Raw genomic sequence first — 22,065 nt, 5'->3', positions numbered from 1 at the left:
AAATACTATTAAACTCCATGATTGTTTGCTTAGGAGAAACTGGACCTTTTTAATTCACTTAATTATAAATGATTTTGTTGAGTCCCAGGTCATGTTGGTATTATTGTTAATTAGAAAGCAGAGACGGCAGAGTCCTTGATGCTGAACCACGTATCAGATCTCTGCCTCCGGTCGTTTATCTGTAGGGCAGAGCTAAATAAATGGGAGGAATGTCTTGATGAAAAGAAGCCAGTTTATAAATAACACTGTTCTTCTTTTAAAATTAAAAAGGATCCGATGGTCGATACAAGGTGGTGTGTTTGTCATTTTAGTTTGACCCACATTTATTTAGTGAAAAGCCTCCATCCTGTCGTTTCCAAGGTGTTCGTTACTCTGACAGAGAACCGTTTTGCCCAATTGTTCTGCTTTGACTAAAACGAGTAAGTGGTTTTATTGTGAAGTTATTTATTTCAGATTATATGTGTATTGTCTGCTGCTGAAATAACGATGGACCCAAACTGCCTTGTTAGTTTTTCTTGCGTTTTTTTTATTTTTTTATTTTTTTTACTTTTTTGCTTAAACATTTTCATAGTTTTAAGAACTTTTTATTGTTCCACTTCAGATTAATGTAGTTCAGCAAACCTTCCACACTCCTACAAACAGTCCTTGCATGTCAAGTGTTTAATAAAAAGCATGAACACAGAAGCATTACCTTATTGATCGTCTCTCCTGTCTGCAGGATACATCGCTCCATGGAGCGGCCGCTTCTACTCGCTCTGGGACACCGGGTAAGCTCTGCTGACCTTCACACTCCCGCCTGTCGATGGAACACTTGTCCAGTCGACCGCGTGTGTGCATTTGTTTTCCGACACGGCAATAAAGCCGTCTTGCAATCGTCCCTGGAGGGAAAACGCTGCTGATCCAGGCCGTGTTGAGCAATGCACGAGGCACTTCCTGTTCTCCAGATGCTCTGCAAAGTGTGGGATTTTTCCAGCACAAGCGATCAATCCCTTAAACTCCAACTTGCTGACATAAGCAGAACGGGGATATTTTGTTTGGGATGTTTTTTTTTCTTCTTTTTTTTTTTTTTTAGCTCTGTCCTTCCAGAAAGAAAATCTGCTACCCTAGTTTCTCAGCTTTTTCAAGCTGCAACATCAAATCGCTTGAATATTTAAAATTTTTTAGACGCAGCTCAGAGACCCCACTGCACTGAACCCCATTGAAAACATCCTGGTTATTCCACCAATTATTGATTTCTGAACCCTTCCTGAGTTAAAACATTAGTATTGTTGTTTCTGAATTAATGTGAACTTGTTTTCACATTAAAGCACTGCATCTTTTTCCTTATTTTGACAATTTCTGACTTTCTGTAAAATAAATACTAAATTTTTGCTTGGAATTTTAGAGACATTTTGTCTGTAGTTCATAGAATAAAATAAATGTTCATTTTACTCAAACGTAAACCTATAAAAAATAAAATCAGATAACTGATGAGTTTGCAGTGGTCTCTTAATTCCTTCCAGAGCTGAATATATTTATATAATTTCTCTAATTGGTGTTTTACCTCACAGTAGAGAGAGTTTAATCCACATTTTTAAAGCCTCTTTTCAGGCCAAGTCAAAGCCGATTTAAGTTTCGGCTTTGACTAGACTGATGAAAAATTGTCACTTTGTTTATAAAACCATTCAGAGGGGATTATCTGGAGTGATTTTGGATCATTATCCAGCTCTCTAAACCAGGTGAGCTTCAGTTTAAGGTCACAAACTAATGGCTGGAGATTCTCCCTCAGGGTTTTCAGATTGAAAGCAGTTCCATTAATTACATGTCAATTATGCAGCAAAACGGCACCAGAGCATCATACCACTACCACCGTGTTTGACGGTAGGATGAGGTCCTTTTTCTAATGTTGGTATTAGATGTGATGCCCATCTACCAAAAAGACCCACTCACATTTAATCGTCTCTCAGAATATTTCTCCAAAAGTCTTGGGAATCATAAAGATCTTTTTGACCAATGTGAGACAGACCGTTGTGATCATGTCAGCCAGCAGTGGTTGTCGCTGTGGATCTGTCCCGTGGACGAGCTTTGCCCGGCCTCCTTCCTGTCATTGAATCGTGTTGACTGAACTTCACCGAGGGAAGAGAGGCCTGCAATTCTTCAGATGCTCTGCATTATTTTGTGACCTCCTGGATGAGTTGTCAATGCGCTCTGTGTGTAAGATTTGCATCCTGGAACTCCAGGGAATGTTCACAATTCAGCGTTTCATGTTTTCTCCATTTGTGGATAATGAGTCGCTGGTTCACTGCAGTCCCAGAGCTACAGAAATGGCTCTGTAACCCTTTCCGGACTGTTTCTCATCTTCTCTTGAAGATTAAGAGATGATGTGTTGCTTTTTGAGATCTTTTATCCTCTTTCATTTAAGAGACTGTTTAAGTGACTCTTCATTTCTTCAGGTCTGGTGATAGTCGAGCCTCGATGTGGCTTTGAAAGAAAGTGATTTAAAAAGGTGGTTAATCAGGTGTTTTATAATTTAAAAAGCAACTTTCTTATATAGAGCCAGATTAGTTTCTGAATGTAAACTGCACTTTGCATTTATTCAAGGTTTCTTTATTTGATATTAGAATTTATTTGATTTTCAAAAATTAAATCAAAATGGCAAAAACAGAAATAATATCTAAGGTATACATACTTTGTTCTTTTCACTGTGTACACAAAAGCTATTGACTTTTATGTTCATTTTTGGCTGAATAAAATCTGAAATTATAGTTAATTAAATCAGATTTACCATAATCACATTAAATCTGATTAGTATACAGAGCAGAAATGATTCTTCATATTTTATCCCTGATCAGAAGATCTGTTGTGTAATTGTTCTGTTTGCAGGGAGAGCACATAAATTACAACCTGTCTGTGTCTTCCTCCTCTCACGTCTCCATAGTTACGCCAAGATCCACATCCCCATCATTGCATCGGTGTCGGAGCACCAGCCGACCACGTGGGTGTCCTTCTTCTTTGATCTCCACATCCTGGTCTGCACCTTCCCAGCAGGCCTTTGGTTTTGCATCAAGAACATCAATGATGAACGCGTGTTTGGTGCGGAGAATATATTTTTAAATATTTACACCATAAAACCTTAATTTGACCTGTTGCGTTGAGCCGCACGTGAGCTGTCTGTTTTTTTGTTTTTTTTTGCTTCTGTTGCCTTCAGTTTATTTACTCCTGCTTTGCTTTCTGCAAATATTTTTTTTATTTTGCTAAAAACTGGGATGCTGAATCCATTATTTTGACTCGAGCTGAGATCCACTGCATAGATTTAAAATAAATCAAACAATTTTTTATGTTTGAGGGACAAACAATGAAGCCTGACGACTTCAATGCTTTAGAAGTTTTGTTTTTGATTGTATGATCTTCAAACTTTGGCTGAAGTTATAAAAACTGGTCAGCCCTTAACATAATATAGGCTTCCAGTATTGTCTATTATTGCACATATCTTTGTTTTGTCAGTTAGTGAGAAACCTTCAAAACCACAGACGGAGACGAAGGCAGATAGAATACAGAATGTTTGCTCATAAGTTAATAATAGTAGAGCTCGATGCAGCTGCTCGGTTTGCTTTCAACATGTCAAACCAGCAACAAGCAGAACACAAACCAACATGTTGCTCTGTGGTGTAGATAATTAAGAGACGGAGCTGGTTGTCTTACTTACATGCAGCCATTTCTTCAGCTCTGGAAAACCTCTCCTGTTGAGTTTGGGACCAAAATAAAATTCAGTAAAATTGTTCAAAACGAAGAAGAATGTCTCAACTAATTTAGCCAAAAGGCTAAACTCCTATCACACCCTTTATTCAAAATACAACATTCAGACGATGCCTCCCTAAAGCAGCTTATGACTTTTATTAACTGGCTGCATGTAGTATTTATGGGTTTGTCAGTTTGGTATTAGCATCTTAAATTAATTTAGAACAGGGGAAAACAAATTGAGAATCAAACTATTATTTAGGGGAAAATGTGTAAGGATAAACATATCAAACTTTTCCAGATATCAGTTAGCATCTTAAAAAAACAAACTTGAGATGGTTTTGTTTTTACTGTCGGCTCATCAGCAGCTCTCTGTGCTTTGCTCTTGTTGTTCTGCGGTTTGCAGTGAAACATTTCAGACCGTGCCGACCTGTAGTTTATCTTCACCTAATTTGAAGGATTCCTATTGTTAAGACCACTTCAAACTGTGATAACTTTGAGAAACATTCTCAATCAGGCTTATTTAATAGTTAATCAGAAGCTTTATCCACCACCTTTGTTATGAAGCTGCAGCTCAGATAGTCAATCAATTACACTTTATGCTCACACAGCAGGGAAGGGAGAAAACATTCATAATTACTTCTTGAATAAAAACATTAATGCTGGCTCATTAATACAGTCAACATCATTGATTATATCTAGTCGGGGTAACAATTTTTGACTAGTGTGAAACTAAAGTGACATTTACAGTTTCGCACAAATCCACTCGACAAAACCTGCTGCAGAAGAAACAGGGGGGAGCTTAGTGTAACAAACTCTCTTTCCTAATGTGCTTTGAGACTGACATTAATAACAGACTACAGTAAATCCTGCTGCATGTTAATCGTTTCCTTTACTGTCCGAATTTCAAATGATCCTTGGAACAAAATCTGGCAACTGATGTATATGTGAAAAATGAAAAATCGTCATGTAGACGCATGCAATATAACAGTTTCACATTAGAGGTTGCGCTAAATGTTTTATTCCTTCCAGCAGCCAGTGTCGCGTTACTCACGTCTTGGCAGTTTGGCAGGGATATTTCAGCTTGAGCAGTTTTTGTGAACTTTAGGCTGACAGGTGCTTCATTCTTGATTAAATAAATGCTTTTTCCACCACAGGGTCTTCATTTATGTCCGGATGGAGCTGAAAGCTCTCATTCTGCAGTGGTTATCTGCTGTCCTTACATGCCTTGGTAGAATATTTTTGATTTGCTTGGGGTTATAAATCAGCCTCCTGTTTTCGTGACTCAGCTGCTTGTTAAGTGTTAAGATCTTTCAGCTTTTAAGCAGACCGACCGACTGCATCTTCACAAAACCTTTTTATGCTTGCAGTAAAAGACACTTGGGGCACCAAAGTAAGGCAGATTTTTAGTTCTTAAGAAAAGGATCATAGCAGTCTGCCTCTGTTCAGCAGCTAATTAACCAATAAAGGCTATTGATTAGCCGTGCACCTGTAGAGCAGGTTGGGCAAGGATAATGTTCAGCCATTGTTCTCTGCAAAGACTGATTATGCTGCCTGACTTTTACTGCCCAGTCTCTTTATTTTGCAGATTTATCTCCGTTCAGCTGCATTCAGACCTTGTTTATCCTTTTTTGTTCGGCTTCGAACGATTTCTTACCCTCCTTCCTCTTCTCTCTGCCTGCCCAGTGTCCCTGTACGCCATCAGTGCCGTGTACTTTGCCGGAGTGATGGTGAGGCTCATGCTGACCTTGACGCCGGTGGTGTGCATGCTGTCTGCTGTGGCGTTCTCCAGCGTCTTTGAGCATTACATGGGAGACGACACCAAGAGGGAGAAGCCGCCTGCTGAAGATAGCAGCGACGAGGACGACAAGAGGAACTCTGGGAACCTTTACGACAAGGCGAGTCTCGCTGGAAAAACCCAGAGCTTTATTTAATTCAAAAGTGAAGGGAAACTCGTTTTATATAAACTAATTGCACACAGAGTGAAATATTATCAGTGTTTGTGTTATCTTTGATGGTCATGTGTAAGAGAAAGTTAACACTTGAATCTGAAAATGACACAAATGGTGAAGCCAGCTTACTGGCCAGACAGGTTCATGGTCATTAAGGCCAGTGTTGGTGCTTTTGGCAGTGTGGGTAGGTGTCAAGTCCAGCTGGACCAAGGAATCGGCTTCTCCTTAAAGCTTGTTAGCCTCTGTGTGTCAATAACTGTCTGCTGGATTGTCATGTCAACAGTATTCCCCATAACTGTGTAGAGCATTACAAACAAATAATTTTGTGTATGTGTACTGTAGTCCGCATAGCTGTCCGTGTACGTACTTGTCAGTAGGTCAACATTTCCGTGTTGATCTTTACAGTCCTGGATAAGACCAATTAAAAGAAGAAAAAAAGATAATTAAAAACATAAACTGTCTTTGTGTAGTAGATCTATATTAAACCTAAATGTGTTGCGTTTTAAGCAGAAATGAACTGCCTGGATGCACCTGTATGGTGTTTAGGTGTTAATGAACTGCTGACGTCTCACCACAACCTTTGCAGTTTGAACGTATTGACACGTCTCTCTGCTTCCCTCCTCGCTCCCCAACTGTTTGAGTAAACTGTGATTCAGCAGTGACTCAGCTGCTGCAGTTTCACGTCGTTGACATCCTCTTAACCGGCTCACTTCATTGAATTTAGAAGCGCGTTCTGAAATCATTTCACAACAGTAATTAAAAAAAATAAGATGTGGATAGGTTCTTCCCACCCTGCGACCCCAGCAGCGCTTTCCTGGAGGTGTTTATGTTTAAGGAACGAGTCTCGTAAACCAAATGAACGCCTGTAAAAAAAAATACATATACAGCATGCACATGCAGTTATTGATTTAAGAGCATTAAATGCAATGAATGAAACAGAACATTATCATTTAAGTATTGTTTATACTGGCGACTTAATTCAGAGAGATCGTAAACACTTTTCTTTTATGAGCAGATCGTTCAGCATCACCACCGTGTCGTCCTGCAGAAAGCTTGTTTGTTAAAGGATTCTGTCCTCTGAAGTAGTCCTGTTTACATTCGGTTAGTTAGGCCCTTAATTAAGTTTTATTTATTCAGGCGGTTTAATCAAGGTAATGGGTCTGTTCCACAAGAGCAACCTGTGAAAAAAGTGCAAGCTCTTATCAAATCAGAAAGCCAAACATTTATCACGCACAGCAGCTCGAGATCTCATTACAAATGCCAGTAAACTGCCACAGTTCAGATCCTGTTCATTTCAAATGAGCTTATAGCCTAGCTAAATGCTAATCACAATATTATATCCAAGCACATTGCTAGAAAAATGGATCTGGTTTTTAGGATTGAATCAAAATCAATCCATTATGACATTCATATCGTCAATCTCGCCTACAGCCTTACATAGTCTGATTCAAAGACAATTACAAAACCAGTCATATGTGCATGCATGTGGTGACAGTGGAAAGGAACATCCGTCTTTTAGCAAGAAGAACCTTTCTTCACTACCATGTTCAGAGTGAGTGGTGATCTATAGAAGTGATGCACTAAAAAGAAAACGTATCAGGATCGGGTCAGGAAAGCTTTGTTTGGGACGAAAAACAAAGGAGATGCACGAGTAAATTGTAGCAGTAGTTTCACCAAGGACTCCAGGAGGAATGGCTAAACACAGAAGCAGTGAATCAAGAGGAATTTCAGTAGGAAAGAAAAACAAAAAGCTCTGATGCATAGAGTACTTTCTATGAAAATGGAAAAACAATGTATTATTTCATCAAGGAGACATAGCTAAGAACAGGAGCACTGAGTAGGAAGTCTTTCCCATAGGATAGTAGTACAGAGTAAACAAAGTTAATGACACCAATAACCCTTAGTGAATTCACCCAGCAGAACACAGAAGCTCTGGGACAGGATCACCTTCTGCCAGAAAGAAATAAAGACAATTCTAAGTGCTTAATTACAGAGAAGCTGGACAACACCTCTTTGACGAGATCTCGGATCTGATCTAAAACGCTCCTTCGTGTCTAGACTTTGGTTTCTAAGTGTCAGACTTGTAACCTTTCCAAGCTGCACAGCAGGTGTGAGAAAGATGACAGCCACATCCTGTGCTTAGAGTTGGACTTTGTTTCACTTCTCTTGTACTTTGAAAGTATCCGAGCAGGAGTGTATATTCCGGGGGGGATTTTAAAGCGAACCCCGCTGTCCAGTACTGGTTCAAGCCAAGGGTAAAGCAACCAAACCAGCTCAGATCTGATAAATATCAAGTCCAGTTCAGCGAGAAACTAAGCAGCAGCTACACAAAACGCTGACCCACCACTGAAGATCCGGCTTATATGGTCATGACTTTGCAGTTCATCTACTTCTGCAGGACAATGACACTCTTTAGAAAACGACAACATGCACATTTTTGACAGGGAAGGTGGTTCCAGCGTGGAGGGAAAGAAGCTTTTTATGTTGACCGTGAAAAAGCAAGACTAAGCAGAGGAAGTGGCCTCGGGTTTCGTCTTTCTAACACCTACACTGCTGCCTTAAATCAGCTTAACAGCCTTTCACACCCGAGACGTGATCAAAGCATTTCTCATGGCGTCATGTTTGGGTTAAGTGAAAACAACTCAAACTTTGAACTGAATGGATGGTAGGACCGGTGACTCTGGTGACCGTAAAGACCTTATTAATGCTATTAACGGACCAGTTAGCATAATTGAAGAAGCTTTATGGATGAGTTTTGAAACATCTGCAATGACTGAGAAAAATCTACACTTACATAGTCGATGCCAACAGAAAAGAGAGACTAAAACAAAGCAACACTTGAGTCAAGAGTACGATCTATGAGAAATAAAATGCCTCCAGTGAACAGCAGCAGCGTCTTTCCTTTCGTCCAGGAAGAGACACGACTTAACATAAAATCATAATGTTTTTTTGTGGAAAAGGAAGGAGTTAGAGTAATAGTTTTTATATCTCTGTCCAAGAAAGAGACCTAGCCAAACAAGGAAGAAGTGGGATTAGAGCACTTTCTGTAGGAACAAAACGGAGGGGATAAACGGTGCTAATGCCAGCAGAAGCTCCATCAGAGGCTGTAAAATAAGAGACACAAAAGAACTGAGCCAGGGATCTTTATCTTTGGAAGAAAGAACACAGAACTCTGAGTAAATTCCAGCAGAAATGGCAAATATTGCATCGTCGGAGAGTAGCAAGAAAAAGATAAATTGATAAAAAATGTTCAAGTCTTCCAGCTCTTGAAGCCTTAAGCAGCGTAACTATTTAGATTGTGCAAGATGTCTTAGTTTTAAGCTTATTCTTCCTCACAAAAGCTGCGGGCTGGTTTCACAAAAACCACAGTCGGTTTATTTTACACTTTGCTTTGTGTTTTATGCGTGTAGGAAACGCAGCAACAGCAGTACATGTGTTGGTTTTCAGTTTAACGTCTCATCACCTGGAAATATCTGATTTTGTGTCATCATTTACGTTTTTCTTTCCTGATTTTAAACTCTGCCGTTTTCATCTCAGAGGACGGAGCCGTGCTTATTAACAGTTGGCAGTCTTCCTCTGCAGCTGAGCCGTGATTTTCAGCTGTAAAATAATATTAACTCATCACAGCGTTTCACGCAGCAGCTCTCTGACGCGTCTTCACACAGTGCAAAAAAAAAAAGTTGTGGACACTCCAAAAGACTTTGCTCATTTAGACGGATTAATAATGCATGCCGTTAAATAATTTATACCTCTGGAAGCTTTTGGATTTTTCCGTCTGTGATAAAAGCGCACGTCTCCCCCTGCAGGCGGGCAAGGTGCGCAAGCACGTGTCGGAGCAGGAGAAGGCAGAGGAGGGTCTGGGCCCCAACATCAAGTCCATCGTCACCATGCTCATGCTGATGCTGCTCATGATGTTCGCCGTCCACTGCACCTGGGTGACCAGCAACGCCTACTCCAGTCCCAGCGTGGTGCTGGCGTCATACAACCATGACGGGTGAGAGCCGCGCGTCACTCTGTTGGTGGAGATCCCGTAACTGCCGGCAGCTGTGATGGTCCATAATGCAGGAAGACCGATTTGAACGGTCTTGCTGGCAAATTAGCACATATGCATGTAAGCAGGACTGCACAGAGCTTCGGGTTCATGCACATGTATATTTCATGAGCTGTATGGAAATATTGACGTGTCCCTGGAAGATCTGATATATTGTTTAACATGGTTTCTGTAGGTTAACGTAAACACCGGTGGACCTTCTCTGAATTTGTAAAAAGCTCATATATTATTCTCTCTGCCATGCTTCACAGGCCTAATTATTCTTTTAAAGCCCTTAGGAAGAAATATTGAAGGCTAAATGGTGGACCCACAAGTTCTCATGCATAAATTTATAACGTTACTGTAGGAGCACAGACAATTGTTTAATCATGCTATTCTTGGCTACATGCCTGTCAGATTTGCTTCTTCGTTTTGGATGTACGCACACACACACACACACACACACACGCACACACACACACACACACACGAATACACACGTAAGATTTAATGGAATAAATAAACCATGTGGTTAATTGACTTTTCTTCATGAGGTAAATTTAATAACCAACAGCTTCTTAATTTCTTATGAAGAGTTGTTTTTATAAGATGTTGCTATTCTGATTCAACACCTTAACTTAATATAGCCGTTATTTATGCAAATAAGTCTCATTAAGATGGAAAACTCTTTGTCAAGAAGCACCTGGTTCTAAAACATGAATATCTCCTGCAGGCAAAATTGGCCTTGCTACAGGATTCATGCTGCTTGAGCTTTTTCACATTATAAAAACAAACTTTAATGTCTTTATTGGGATTTTAGGTTACAGACATAAAGAGGAGCATCCTTATGGGGAATTAAAACGATACGATGTTTTTGAAACGTGTTTTAAGCTAAGCTTTTCCCATTAGAGGCCAAGACCAGAGCAGAGGTTTGCCTTCCAACAGGACCACAACCCTAAGCTCTCATGGAGTAGTTTAAATAAAAGTCTACTCAGGTTCAAGCGGCCTAGTCAAAGTCCAGATCCAGTTGAACATTTTGGGCAAGACTTAAAAATTGGCATCCATAGATACTTTCGATCACATCTGTCTGTACTTGGTCTATTTTACAAAATTACCTAAGACTATGATGAGTAAGAAGACAGTGTCTGGGCCAAGCAAAGTAATAAAGAAGGGGGATGGGTGATTGTGATGTATATATGTTTTTTTAAGTTGGGATTTTCCTGGGCTGCGTCTGAAGCTCCACTGACACAGCGTTGTTTGCAAATCTCCAGGAGATTTTTCAGCAGGAAGCTCAATGAAATACAGTCTCAGCAGAGGGTAGTTCATACTGTAGTCACTGTAAGTGACGAGGCAGCTGGAGCATCATATCAAGTGGCGATACACAGTTAAAGAAGGTAAACCTCGCATCATCAGTGAAACATGTATGAGTGGAAGATCAAGTGTAGCAACAGCAAAACGGACACAGAAATAACAGCGATAATGTAGTTTGGTGCCGTTGTCAATGTGTCCTCACACTATGAAAACTCCTAAGTTAGAGAGTTGAATACAAATTCATGTTACAAGCCCTGCTTCATTTATGTGCTACTTTGTGTAAGCTAATCGCATTCAGTTAGTGATTGTAACGCGAGAAAATTTGAAAACCTCAGGAGACGTCGGCGCTTTTCTGCAGAGTCGTCCTTCCTGCCGGTGTGCTCACTTGTTTTCTTTCTTCCCATTAGGACTCGTAATATCCTGGACGACTTCCGAGAGGCTTATTATTGGCTGAGGCAGAACACGGACGAGCACGCGCGCGTGATGTCGTGGTGGGACTACGGATACCAGATAGCCGGCATGGCCAACAGAACCACGCTGGTTGATAACAACACATGGAACAACAGTCACATAGCTCTGGTAAAGCCTCCCTGTTTCCGTCTGATGTTGCTCTTCCACCCAGAGAAACGAAAGCATGCCTCTTCCTGCGACCGAGTCGTTTGCAGCTCTTTAGCGAGTTTTTATGTAATTGCCACATTATGCATCATCACTTGTTTAAACTTGTTCTGCCGAATTTTTACTGAGGGAAATAAAAGTCAATTCTTGTCAGATTTTTTTTTTCCACCTTTGATTTATTTTTCTTTCTTTAAACTGCAGAATGCAGACAAATGTTTTCATCTCTTAGTTAAATCGTAAAGCCCTCCAGCTCCGCTCCGTCTTGTTTTTCTACCTGCTGCCTCTCGTCTCTGCAGCGTCTATCCACAGGAAATGTAATTACAGAGAATACATGATTGTATTTCTGTTCAATAATTCTCCTTTCTGCCCCTGCAGTATTGAAGCCTGGCGTTTTTTCAAAACAGGAAACGCCAATTAAAGTCTAACTCCAGCTGTCAATGTTTTCAGGTGGGGAAGGCCATGTCGTCCAACGAGAGCGCTGCCTACGAGATTATGAGGTCGCTGGATGTGGATTACGTGCTGATCATCTTCGGAGGAGTAATCGGCTACTCCGGCGACGACATAAACAAGTTCCTGTGGATGGTGAGGATCGCTGAAGGGGAGCACCCCAAAGACATCAGGGTGAGTGATGGATGGCGGTAACTGTCTGCGAACGAGAACGCAGCAGCGCGAGAGATTGACGTTTCATGTTGGAAATGGCCAGAAGAAAGAGAGAACATGCATCTCTGATGACTGAGATGAATGAAGACGCGTTATTGGACTTAAAGGAAGCTGGGTTCATTTTTTTTTTTTGCCTGATTTGATTCAAAGTAACAAACTGACAGAAGAGTAAACATCTTTACCAGTGAGCTGAACATCTTTCAGTTCAGCAGTTCTGCCTTCATGAACATTAGAGCAGTCAGTTTGGTTTGAAGCTGCCCAACTCTATTTGGGTTGTTAGCAGACAAGTTCTGACTAAAACAGTGGATTCTTGCCGTTTTAGGGATTTTTCTGAACAACTTGACTCTTAATTATGTGTGGGAAAATTTGCAGATTTGCTGATTTTCTTCTTTTATCCTAAAGCATATCTAAAATATTCAAAAGAAAGTGCAGCTTGGGAAGCTGAAATGCGTCGACGTAATGCTACCTGACACAATATTGGCTGGGTTTGCAAAGCAGCCAATCCAGGAGCGACGTTTATTTTCTTCTGTGGTGATTGGCTGTAATCCCCAAGAGCTGAGATGAGCAGGACTGCAGACATTAGCTTTTGCCAGTGTGCGTATTGATGCATATGAAGGTATTTTCAATGTCTGAAATACAATAAGTGTTATAAGTATAGCAGCTGTTCTCCATATCTTCTGTGGATACTTTGCGTCCTGTAGATTCATAATCCAGTATTCTATTCAGTGTTGATAAAATGCAGCTTGAACCAATATTTAGGTTTGGACTTTTCACAGAAATACTCTTTGCTCTCCTGCTGGATTTCAGGATTTAGCCAAAATGGACCCTCAGTTTAGCTTCTTGTATAAAGTAAAGAAATGTTTATTTTTACATGACATTTTTGTACGTTCCTGTTTTCAATCATTAAATGTATTAAAACTAAAACTCACTATAATGCATGATCAAAACCATTAATCACTTAGAGAAGACATTTAGGTTTTCTTCTGATGCATTTCTCTTGTGTTGATCTTTTACATGTATGCTAAAATTTTACTTGAACTAAAGAAAATTAATGAGAAATAATTTAATAAATATTTTCATATGATCTGTGAAACATTTCCACATTCTTTTGATCAGTCAACAAACATTTAAAAAATTGACTTTTTAGTTCTTTATAAATAAAGCTGAATTCATTTCTGGCTCTCGGATGCCTTTCAGGTCTGGAAGTTGAAACTATATGTGAATAACGTGCTCAGTTACGGGTTTGTATTCTGATTACTAACGCTTCCTGTTGTTTTTCAGGAGAGCGACTACTTCACTCCGCAGGGGGAGTTCAGAGTGGACAAGGCCGGTTCGCCGACTCTGCTCAACTGCCTCATGTACAAGATGTCGTACTATCGATTTGGTGAGATGCAGGTGAGGGACCGACGTCAACAAAAAGTCATTTCAGCAGCTCGTTTCTTCACCTGCTGGGGGACAGGTTAAGACTCGGGAACAGTTCCCCTCCCGGGAGATTTATTTTTATTGGTGTTATGATCCACTTCACGGCTACAAATAATGAGCTCTGGTTCTGTGGCGCAATCAAAAACTAACAAGCAGCCGCCATCACCAATCAAAGGGAAAAGGCCGCACTCTATTTTAGAGTACACAGTTTCGGCAGGAAATAACAGGCGTCTGCCAGCACTAAAGGTGAAGGATTCCTGCCACAGGAGTTTCAAAGCAGAGCCGGCTGACAGAAAAGGGATTTTAAAGGAATTGCTTTAGGGGGCATGTGGTGTTGGAGGCTGTCAGACAAAATGTGAGGGATTGGAGGAAGCTTTTTAAAAATCTGTCACCGCTTTCCGTGGCAGATTTCAGGTGGAGAGATGGGATATCTGCCCTGCCAGGTGCGTGCAGCCCTGCTGTAGATGCAGCTCAGCCTACAAGTTGGGCTGAATCGATGCAGCTGCAGGAGAGAGGGAGAGAGAGAGAGAGAGAGAGACATGGGTGAAGCTCAGAGCAACTCAGAATGTTGTCAGGACAGACAAAACGCCGAGGTCAAGATGGAGGGAGAGACTCTGGGGAGCAGATTAGAGTTTTCACACCGCAGAGAAGAAAGAAAACTAAGAAACATGGCGTATTCTAAACATTGCTTTACTGATGCTAATAAACTGAGCCAGTCACTTCAAGTAGGAATTATTTAGAACTTCCTTTTTTTAGGTAACTCTCAGACTGACTGCATCAGATCACCACACACACACAAATAAAACCCATGCACATAATTAAGTGTGATTTTTATCACTAAACTGCACACACTAATTGTATGTAAGCATATTTACACATTTCTTTGTATTGATAGTCATTGAACATTAAAACTAACAATCCCAACAAAATGTGCAGTTATTGAAACTTTTAAACATCGTTATTTAGAATTTATTGACGACGATAAACAATACAACAAATGCCCAGCCGTACAATCACATTTATTAACACCTATGGTAAAAATGTGCAAAAGAAGGCTAAAATGAAATTCTTTCGTTGCAGCAACATTTTTTATTTTTTTTAATTTCTCTCACTGAAAAATGATTCAGCTCCTCTAAGCCTGAGGCTTTGGTTCTTGACCAGAAGAAGTTGGACTGCTTCCTCTTGGTTGGGGGTCAGCCTCTGCCTCAAGTGGAGGAATTAAAGTATGTGTGTGATGTTTTTTTTTTGTTTTTTTTAGTGATGGTAGGATGGCGCGAGGAGGAGAGACGGATTGGAGCTTCGTCTGCAGTGATGCAGGCGCTGCTCCAGTCTGTTGAGGCGAAGCCAAAAAGCAAAGCTCTTGATTTACCGGTCCGTCTACAGCCGTAGTCGAGCGATACGGATCATAAAAAATTTCCTAAGAAATCCATCTAAACAAATGTAATACCTTATAAAAAAAGATTGAAACATTTCTTTATTGATGCTAGGAATGAGGAATATGGAAATCAAGAAGTTTATTTATTTAAAAAGTAGAAATTACCTCAGCCTTTTGACTATAAATCTGCCACTGTTCACTGCGTGAGCCTAACAACAACAAACTTCTACTTAATGAGCTACTTCTATGCAGCAGCTAAAACATTACGGCTCCCTAACTACACAATCAACATTCAATCATATTTTAAAAGATAAGCGCAGGTTTTACTGATATTCTCATGGCTACAAACAATAAAAAAAAAAAAATAGTTGAGACATTAAATGACAAAAAGCCCCAGCTATACAGTTCATGGAGTTGTGGGAATTTGCAGTTCGAAACAAATAACGGTTGATGACAAACTTCACAATGCAATGCGACAACAAATTGAGTTACTGCGAAAGAAAACAAACTGCGGCACCTTTACCCTCAGCTGCTTGAGTGTGATTGAAAATGGCAACATAAAGAAATAATTGCAACAATAAAAATAGTGCCCTGTATTATTTTTATGTTTAGAAAGTGTAAATCCTGAAAAAAAAAAATAAATGCAGATATAACGAGGCGGACCGACGGTGAGATTTCCAATAACTGTGGCTGGCATGATGACACTAAGCCTCCATTTCTAATATTTCACAATATTTGCCCTCTGAAGCAGAGAGAGAGCAGAAATAAGATGAATCAACTGTGGGACAGATAGAAAGAGGAAGCATGAGGAAAAGCACAATGTTGAATGTAACTGTAGCTCGGAAAATGGAGGCAAAGAGGACGCAGAGCGGCGGCGTCTGAAGGACGAGCCGTCAAGGGCTTTTAGAGCCGAGTAACAGACACAAGAGGTTGTTTGAGTGGCTCAAACAGAAAATGTAATGGATTTGTTGCTCAAGGGGAAACTCCTCATTGTTATCACACTCTGTTTATCTTTTATAATTAAGTTTCAGCTGTGTTTTGTTTTTTTTTTTTAATCTGTTGAGCTTTAAATTTGACACAGCAGCTTTGGAATGCAACTTTATTTTAGGTGTTTTTATCCAATGAACTGGGAGTTGAGACGTTAATCTGAGTCCAGCTGAATGTGTCCTATGCTAAATATTTGGGCTACAAAGCAGAGTTGAATTTAAAATCTCAGGAAAACTTTAACAAAAAAAAAAAAAAAAACCTTCTTTCTCTCCCAGCTGGATTTCAGAACGCCGCCTGGCTTCGACCGGACGCGCAACGCCGAGATCGGCAACAAGGACATCAAGTTCAAGCACCTGGAGGAGGCGTTCACCTCCGAGCACTGGCTCGTCAGGATCTACAAGGTGAAGAAGCTGGAGAACAGGGAGGCGCTGGACCACAAGCTCCGCAGCGTGGTGTCCAGGCAGAAGTACACCTCTAAGAAGGTCAGCGTTTTTCCTTTAAGAAGAGATGGATTTAGCTGTAGCTTGAGTTTCATGATGCTCTCGACGACTTACTCCAGTGATCCACACACACACACCTGCGTTAAATAGGAAACGTGTTCCTATGTCAGCTGTAATTGCCTATGCAGAACAACATTGACGTGGCCAGGTCAGCATGTGTGTTTATTTAGGGAGTGTAAGTGTTAGATCAGTCCATCCAATGATGTTTATCACCCGTTGGTCCTTTTTTACTCACATCCGTCCATTCATCTATTTGTCATTGTGTCCATCTGTCATTCTTCATCTCTCCTCACATCCGTTTATCAGTTTTTCTCCATGATCTACCAATCACTCATTCACGTATCCATCCATTCATCTGTCTGTTCATTCACCAGTCTGTCCATTCATCTGTTCATTTGTGCCTTTTACAATTGTCCGTCCAACCATCTCGGTACATGCGTCCTTTTATTTGTCCATCTGCACATCCAGCAGTCTGATCACCAGCCTGGACGCTCTAAGGTTCTGTTGGACTGCACCCAACAGAACCTCACACTGATGTCTTATTTTTTTTTTTCTGTCTCTGAGCAGACTGCCAAGAGGAAGCGAGGACACATCAAGAACAAACTCGTCCTGAAGAAGGGCAAGAAACTCCCCAAAAAATAAAGACGGCTCTGAACTCACGCGAACGTAAAGAAACCTCCAACAACCAATGAAGAAGAACACAAGGGCGGCTGTGTGCCTGGCGGTTGGTCAGGAGCGCTTCTCGTTAGAGCGCCCTCATTTATCGAGGAAGCGTCACATCCGGCCTGTCCAGAATCGTCGTTCGTTTTATCCTGAGGACGTCTGTCTTGCTTTTTTTTTTGTTGTTTTTCTACTTTTTACTTGAATGTGGCGAGGCATAGGGCTGCTCTAATTGATTAAACGTTGATTCATTTTTATTTTTTTTGTGCGTGCGCGCGTGTGTGTGTTGGGGGATTGTTAATGACCTGATTATCAGTCAGGAGATCTGGTGATCCGTGGAATGAGGAACGTTTGCACCAAAGACCCATCGACCTCGCTCCGTAGCACATGGGAACTCATTGCTAAGAGCGAGGGAACGCCGGAGGGAGAGCAGAGGACTCTGTTCCTGACGCGTGTACAGAGGACAGTATGCGGTATGGAGGAACGTCACCGTCTACACGCAGCACATCTGTAATATTAACCTTTTTACCATCCTCATCTCCTTAACGTCTGCCTGGCTCTCTGACTTTTGGTTTCCAACAAATTCTATAAGAAATTGGCCTAATGTGTAAATATGTTCTGTAAAGACAAAAAAAAAAAATCTCTAAAATGATGGTAATATATTGGATCATTGTAAGTTCTTGGGTTTCCCTCATTTTTTTTTGTTTTTTATATGACAGCAACTAGAACAGTGAATGCAATAACTACACAGAGGGGCTTCAGATTTCATTGGAAGAATTTGAATGTGAATTTTTTTTACATCTCCCCCTTTTTTTCCCATAAATTGCATTGATTGTACATTTCTGCTGCTAGGCTTTTTAAAAACAAGCAAGTGAACTGTAGAGAAAAAATATATATATTACAAATTGGGGCTACAGGGGGCGCTCTCGGTTGAGCAAAGCCTAGTTATATTTCAGAATTTTACCTTGTTGCCGTTCACATTTTTTGGCTTCTTTCTTTTTACTTTGGCTCGTCATGCAGCTGCTGCTGGCCACACATGGTGATTACTTTTCCGTTTGTTTTGCTTTTGGATTATGCTTTGAAAATCAACAGAAATGTGAAGGAGGATTTTTGTGTGTAGGCTTGGTAAAGAGGACGGCTGTTGTCAGGAGCAACATCGGTTGTAACGGGAAGATAAATTACCAAATGTAAGGAGCTGTGTCCTAATGCTGCAACACACACCTGTCAGGCAACTTTGAACCAGGTTACTGATCTAGCTGCTACTTTTTTTTATATAAAACAAATTAAAAAGTACCATCAAAACAAAATAAAACCTCAAAAATTCATGGCTTACAAGAGAAAAAGTAGCGCAGGCTGGTAGCTCATGATGGTTGCAATGAAACTCAAAATTAAGTTTTCTTTCTGACATGCATATGACACAAAACTGAAAATGGAGGATAGATTTTGACCAAAATAATTAGGGATGTTTTCCGTTGAATTCTTCATGCCCTGGTTGTTCAGTGGAAACGGTTTTCTTGCCGTCACAGCGATCCAGCTCAGAGTTTTTTTCATACCTTCATTGTTATTTTGATCATTTGATGAGTCTTTGAGGTTGGACTGCATCCCTGCCATCACCCTAATCTGCAGCTCCCTCTACAGACGCTCTATTAAAATTTAAGTCAGGACTTTGACTGGACCCCTCCAAGCAGAAGAAATCTGGAGCACGCAGACGTTTTGTATTCCAGTTGCAGAGAAGCAGTTCTGCATGCAACATTAGAATAACCTACTCTGCTAGTGAGTTATAACATTTTTGTGCGAGTCTCACTTTTTTTCCATGTAATTGTTCCATATTTTACTGCGTTAAAGTAGCTTTGGAGCTCCGTTTGTCCTCTGGTTACTTTCCCCACATAAATGTTTGTCCCTAAAATACGTCACCTCAATCTGAAGCTTCTCATAGGTGAAAGGAGGGACGTTATTATACTGAAACACAGTGTGCCAAACACACTTCATTTGGCTCAGACACAGAGGAAAACCAGTTGCAGTAAAGGTTAATTATAGTGACTTGAAATGCAAGGTTGATCTCCTGCGAAATTAGCAGTAACGACGTTCAAATCGGTGAAAACAATGTAGCTGATTAACTTTTCGCCAACAACCAGCTGGTGTGGTCAGCTGACTGGTTTGGCTTTTGACTCCATGAATTGTTGTCTCCTTCATCAGCTGAACTTTTGGTTCACTTTCCCAGAGCTTAAAATATTTAAAGCAGAGAAACGATTTTTGTTGGTAAATCGTTGCTCTTCACAGGTTTACTTCCTCTGTCTTTGTAGCAAACGTTCTCACAATGCCACACATCTGTTCTCCGTATAGTGCGCTACACACCCCTACCCACACTCCGTTATTTTGGTTTGCAGGTCTGCCATACTCTCTTTATTTTCTGTTCTTTAAGAATTCATATGAGGGGAGATCTGGATTTCATTGGTGTAAAGGAGTAAATTCAAAAGCACACTTCTGTTTTTTGGGGAGAAACCTTTAAAAATGCTAAAATTCTATTTCCCCCTCACGGCTGTCTTTAAATACTCTATTTAAAAATGTTTCCCTTCTCCAGTTTGAGCAGGTTTCAGCCGGGGCGTGCTGCATGGATTTGGGACACAGCTCTGCATCTGTTTTCATATGACAGAAACTGAAAGATTGTTTTTATGCACGTTTTGGGAACTTTTTCTGTTTTTATCAAACCAGAGACTTAAAATCACATCGTACAGCTGTTACTTGTTTTGCCACATCGTACGGAAGGGGAGGTTTTCTGACTGTTTTCTTTAAAATGCGTCTGAGTCGCTTTTGTTCTCGTTTTTACCGACCGTCTCCTCTGCAGGCCTCAGGCTGCTGGAACGGTGACATTTCGACGTGTCGTTGCACTTCGCCTAAAACTGCATTGTGTCCTTTTTGGATTCTCATTAGCACAGAGGGGACAGAGTTCAGACTAAGCCTTAATGTGATGTACTTTTACTTTTCCTCATGTGATAAGTTTTTCCTTAAAACGGATGAAAATGTTGCTTTTCCGACTCTGCAGTTTTTCCTGAGCACTTTTCGTTCGATGCAGTCTCTGATTTGTCCCCTGCTCACCTTCAGAGTTTACATTTTTACATTTTGTTCAGTTGTGCCACCTCTAAATATACTCCTAAACAAAAACAGCCTTGTTTGTGTGTGATGTTTTTATGAGCTCCTATGTTCGTGTTTTTTGGGTTTTTTTTCCCCTCTGGAGGAATCAGGTGAGTGCAAACTGAACCACTTGATGGCAGCATTCACCTTTGACTGCAGATCTGCATGAAGAATGACTTCATCCTCAGCTGGTGTGTTTGGGAAGAATGCTGGGAAATTTTCCTTGTGACATCCCTGATGTGAAGTGAAGGCTGCACCTCAGATGAATTTATTTGGGAGCTTTTAAAGGAGTGTGTTGACATGTTTTAAGTTTTTACTGGCCACATTTTCTTATCAGTCTGAAAAAGTTTGGAGTTTAAATATTTTCCAGATCTGGATAAATATGGAAGAAGAAAACTGAGTGTGGAAAACTTTTAGACTTTGTTTTGTCTTACCGTATTTTTTATTTTTTTTTAAATGGGACTGCATCTCCCAGGAGTCCTTTCTCACACTCACGTTGGGTCCAGAAGTTTCAGAATAACTCGAGTACAGGAGTTTGAAAGTTGCGTCCATCCATCAATATGTCCTCCCTCCCTTTTCACATCAATCTATCAGTTTTTCTTTCATTCATTCTTTGTTGCATCAGTTTGTCCTTCACCCATCAGCTTCTCTGGCCAGATGTCCTTCAGTTTCTTTCATCCGTCTGTCGGTGAGTTTCTAATATTTGTCCTTCATCCCTCCTCATATCCATCCTTACTTCCTGTTGTGTTTTTTTTTTTTAATCTGAAATGGATTGAGAAATATATCAGTATTTTGATTTATTTTGATCTGAAAAATGTGACAAGTTTTATAATTGTGTTCTTTTCTGTTTTTATTCATAATTGTATTATGCTTTTGCAGTGTGTGTGCGTGCGTGCTTTTATTTTGCAAATATAATTTTTCATATTCGGCGTTGAAAACGATGGTAAATAACCAGACTCGGGTCTCCTGCGTGTTACAGACGTTTCTGATCCGATTGGCTCCCCAGTTAATTATCTACTGAAATCAGCTGTGGTGAATCATGGGAGAACTGGAGAAAGGGCTGTGAAACAATCGGGTAGGTTTGTGGTCTGCAGGTGGGAGTTACAGTATCGATCTCGCTCTGCTTTCATGTTTCTTGGGGTTTTCAGCAGATGAAACTGAAATCTGGCTTCACCGGTGGAAGCCGACATCATTTCGGGCTCGAGTCTAATTTGTAATCCAGCTTTCATCAGTTGGAGACGATCAGATGTTCTATTGATTTCATGTGAAGGTGTCATAACCTCTTTCTTTTCATCAGCATCAGAGCCTCTGCTGGTTGTCATGGAAAACGCCAAACACCTTGCTGCAACTCGCCGTCCTGCTGTGTAACTCGGCCTCTCCTGCAGATGTTACTGTGACGTGCAGAAGAAGATCTGCAGGGACGAATCCCACCTGATGCATCTCAGAAACGGAACAGTGAAGGTTCTGCATGACCTTTAACCCCTGTGCCTCCAACCCTCCCCTCCTGTTGTCCACGCCCCGTCAGGTAAGAGTAAATGTGTTACTCGTGGGAGTTTTGCAGTGTTGTAGCGTCCATGTTTAGGTTTGAGCACTGAGATATTATTGTAACACTTTTAACGTGACAATCTTTAATGCAGGAGTTATAATCCAGACATAAGCAGCAGTTTAATTACAAAACCTTTTAAACCCCCTAAACTTTTACAC

General features: G+C 40.6%; 1 protein-coding gene across 2 annotated transcripts in view; it reads left to right on the top strand.

The window, feature by feature from the left end:
* LOC103144446 (dolichyl-diphosphooligosaccharide--protein glycosyltransferase subunit STT3B) overlaps window positions 1-20,391 on the top strand; it is a 104,692-nt gene extending 84,301 nt beyond the window's left edge. For both annotated transcript variants that reach the window (XM_016676087.1, XM_016676088.1), the window contains exons 8-16: window positions 719-767; window positions 2,918-3,072; window positions 5,404-5,615; window positions 9,476-9,663; window positions 11,418-11,589; window positions 12,073-12,246; window positions 13,567-13,680; window positions 16,345-16,551; window positions 17,137-20,391. In XM_016676087.1, coding sequence (XP_016531573.1) covers window positions 719-767; window positions 2,918-3,072; window positions 5,404-5,615; window positions 9,476-9,663; window positions 11,418-11,589; window positions 12,073-12,246; window positions 13,567-13,680; window positions 16,345-16,551; window positions 17,137-17,211 — 1,346 coding nt within the window. In that variant the 3' untranslated portion in view covers window positions 17,212-20,391. The remainder of the gene's footprint in view (window positions 1-718; window positions 768-2,917; window positions 3,073-5,403; window positions 5,616-9,475; window positions 9,664-11,417; window positions 11,590-12,072; window positions 12,247-13,566; window positions 13,681-16,344; window positions 16,552-17,136) is intronic.
* The last annotated feature ends 1,674 nt before the right edge of the window (window positions 20,392-22,065 follow it).

This window comes from Poecilia formosa, unplaced genomic scaffold (assembly GCF_000485575.1).
Source record: "Poecilia formosa unplaced genomic scaffold, Poecilia_formosa-5.1.2 Scaffold127, whole genome shotgun sequence".
NCBI lineage: Eukaryota > Metazoa > Chordata > Actinopteri > Cyprinodontiformes > Poeciliidae > Poecilia > Poecilia formosa.
The sequence above is the reverse complement of the archived record's forward strand: the minus strand, read 5'-3'. Positions and strand labels throughout refer to the sequence as shown.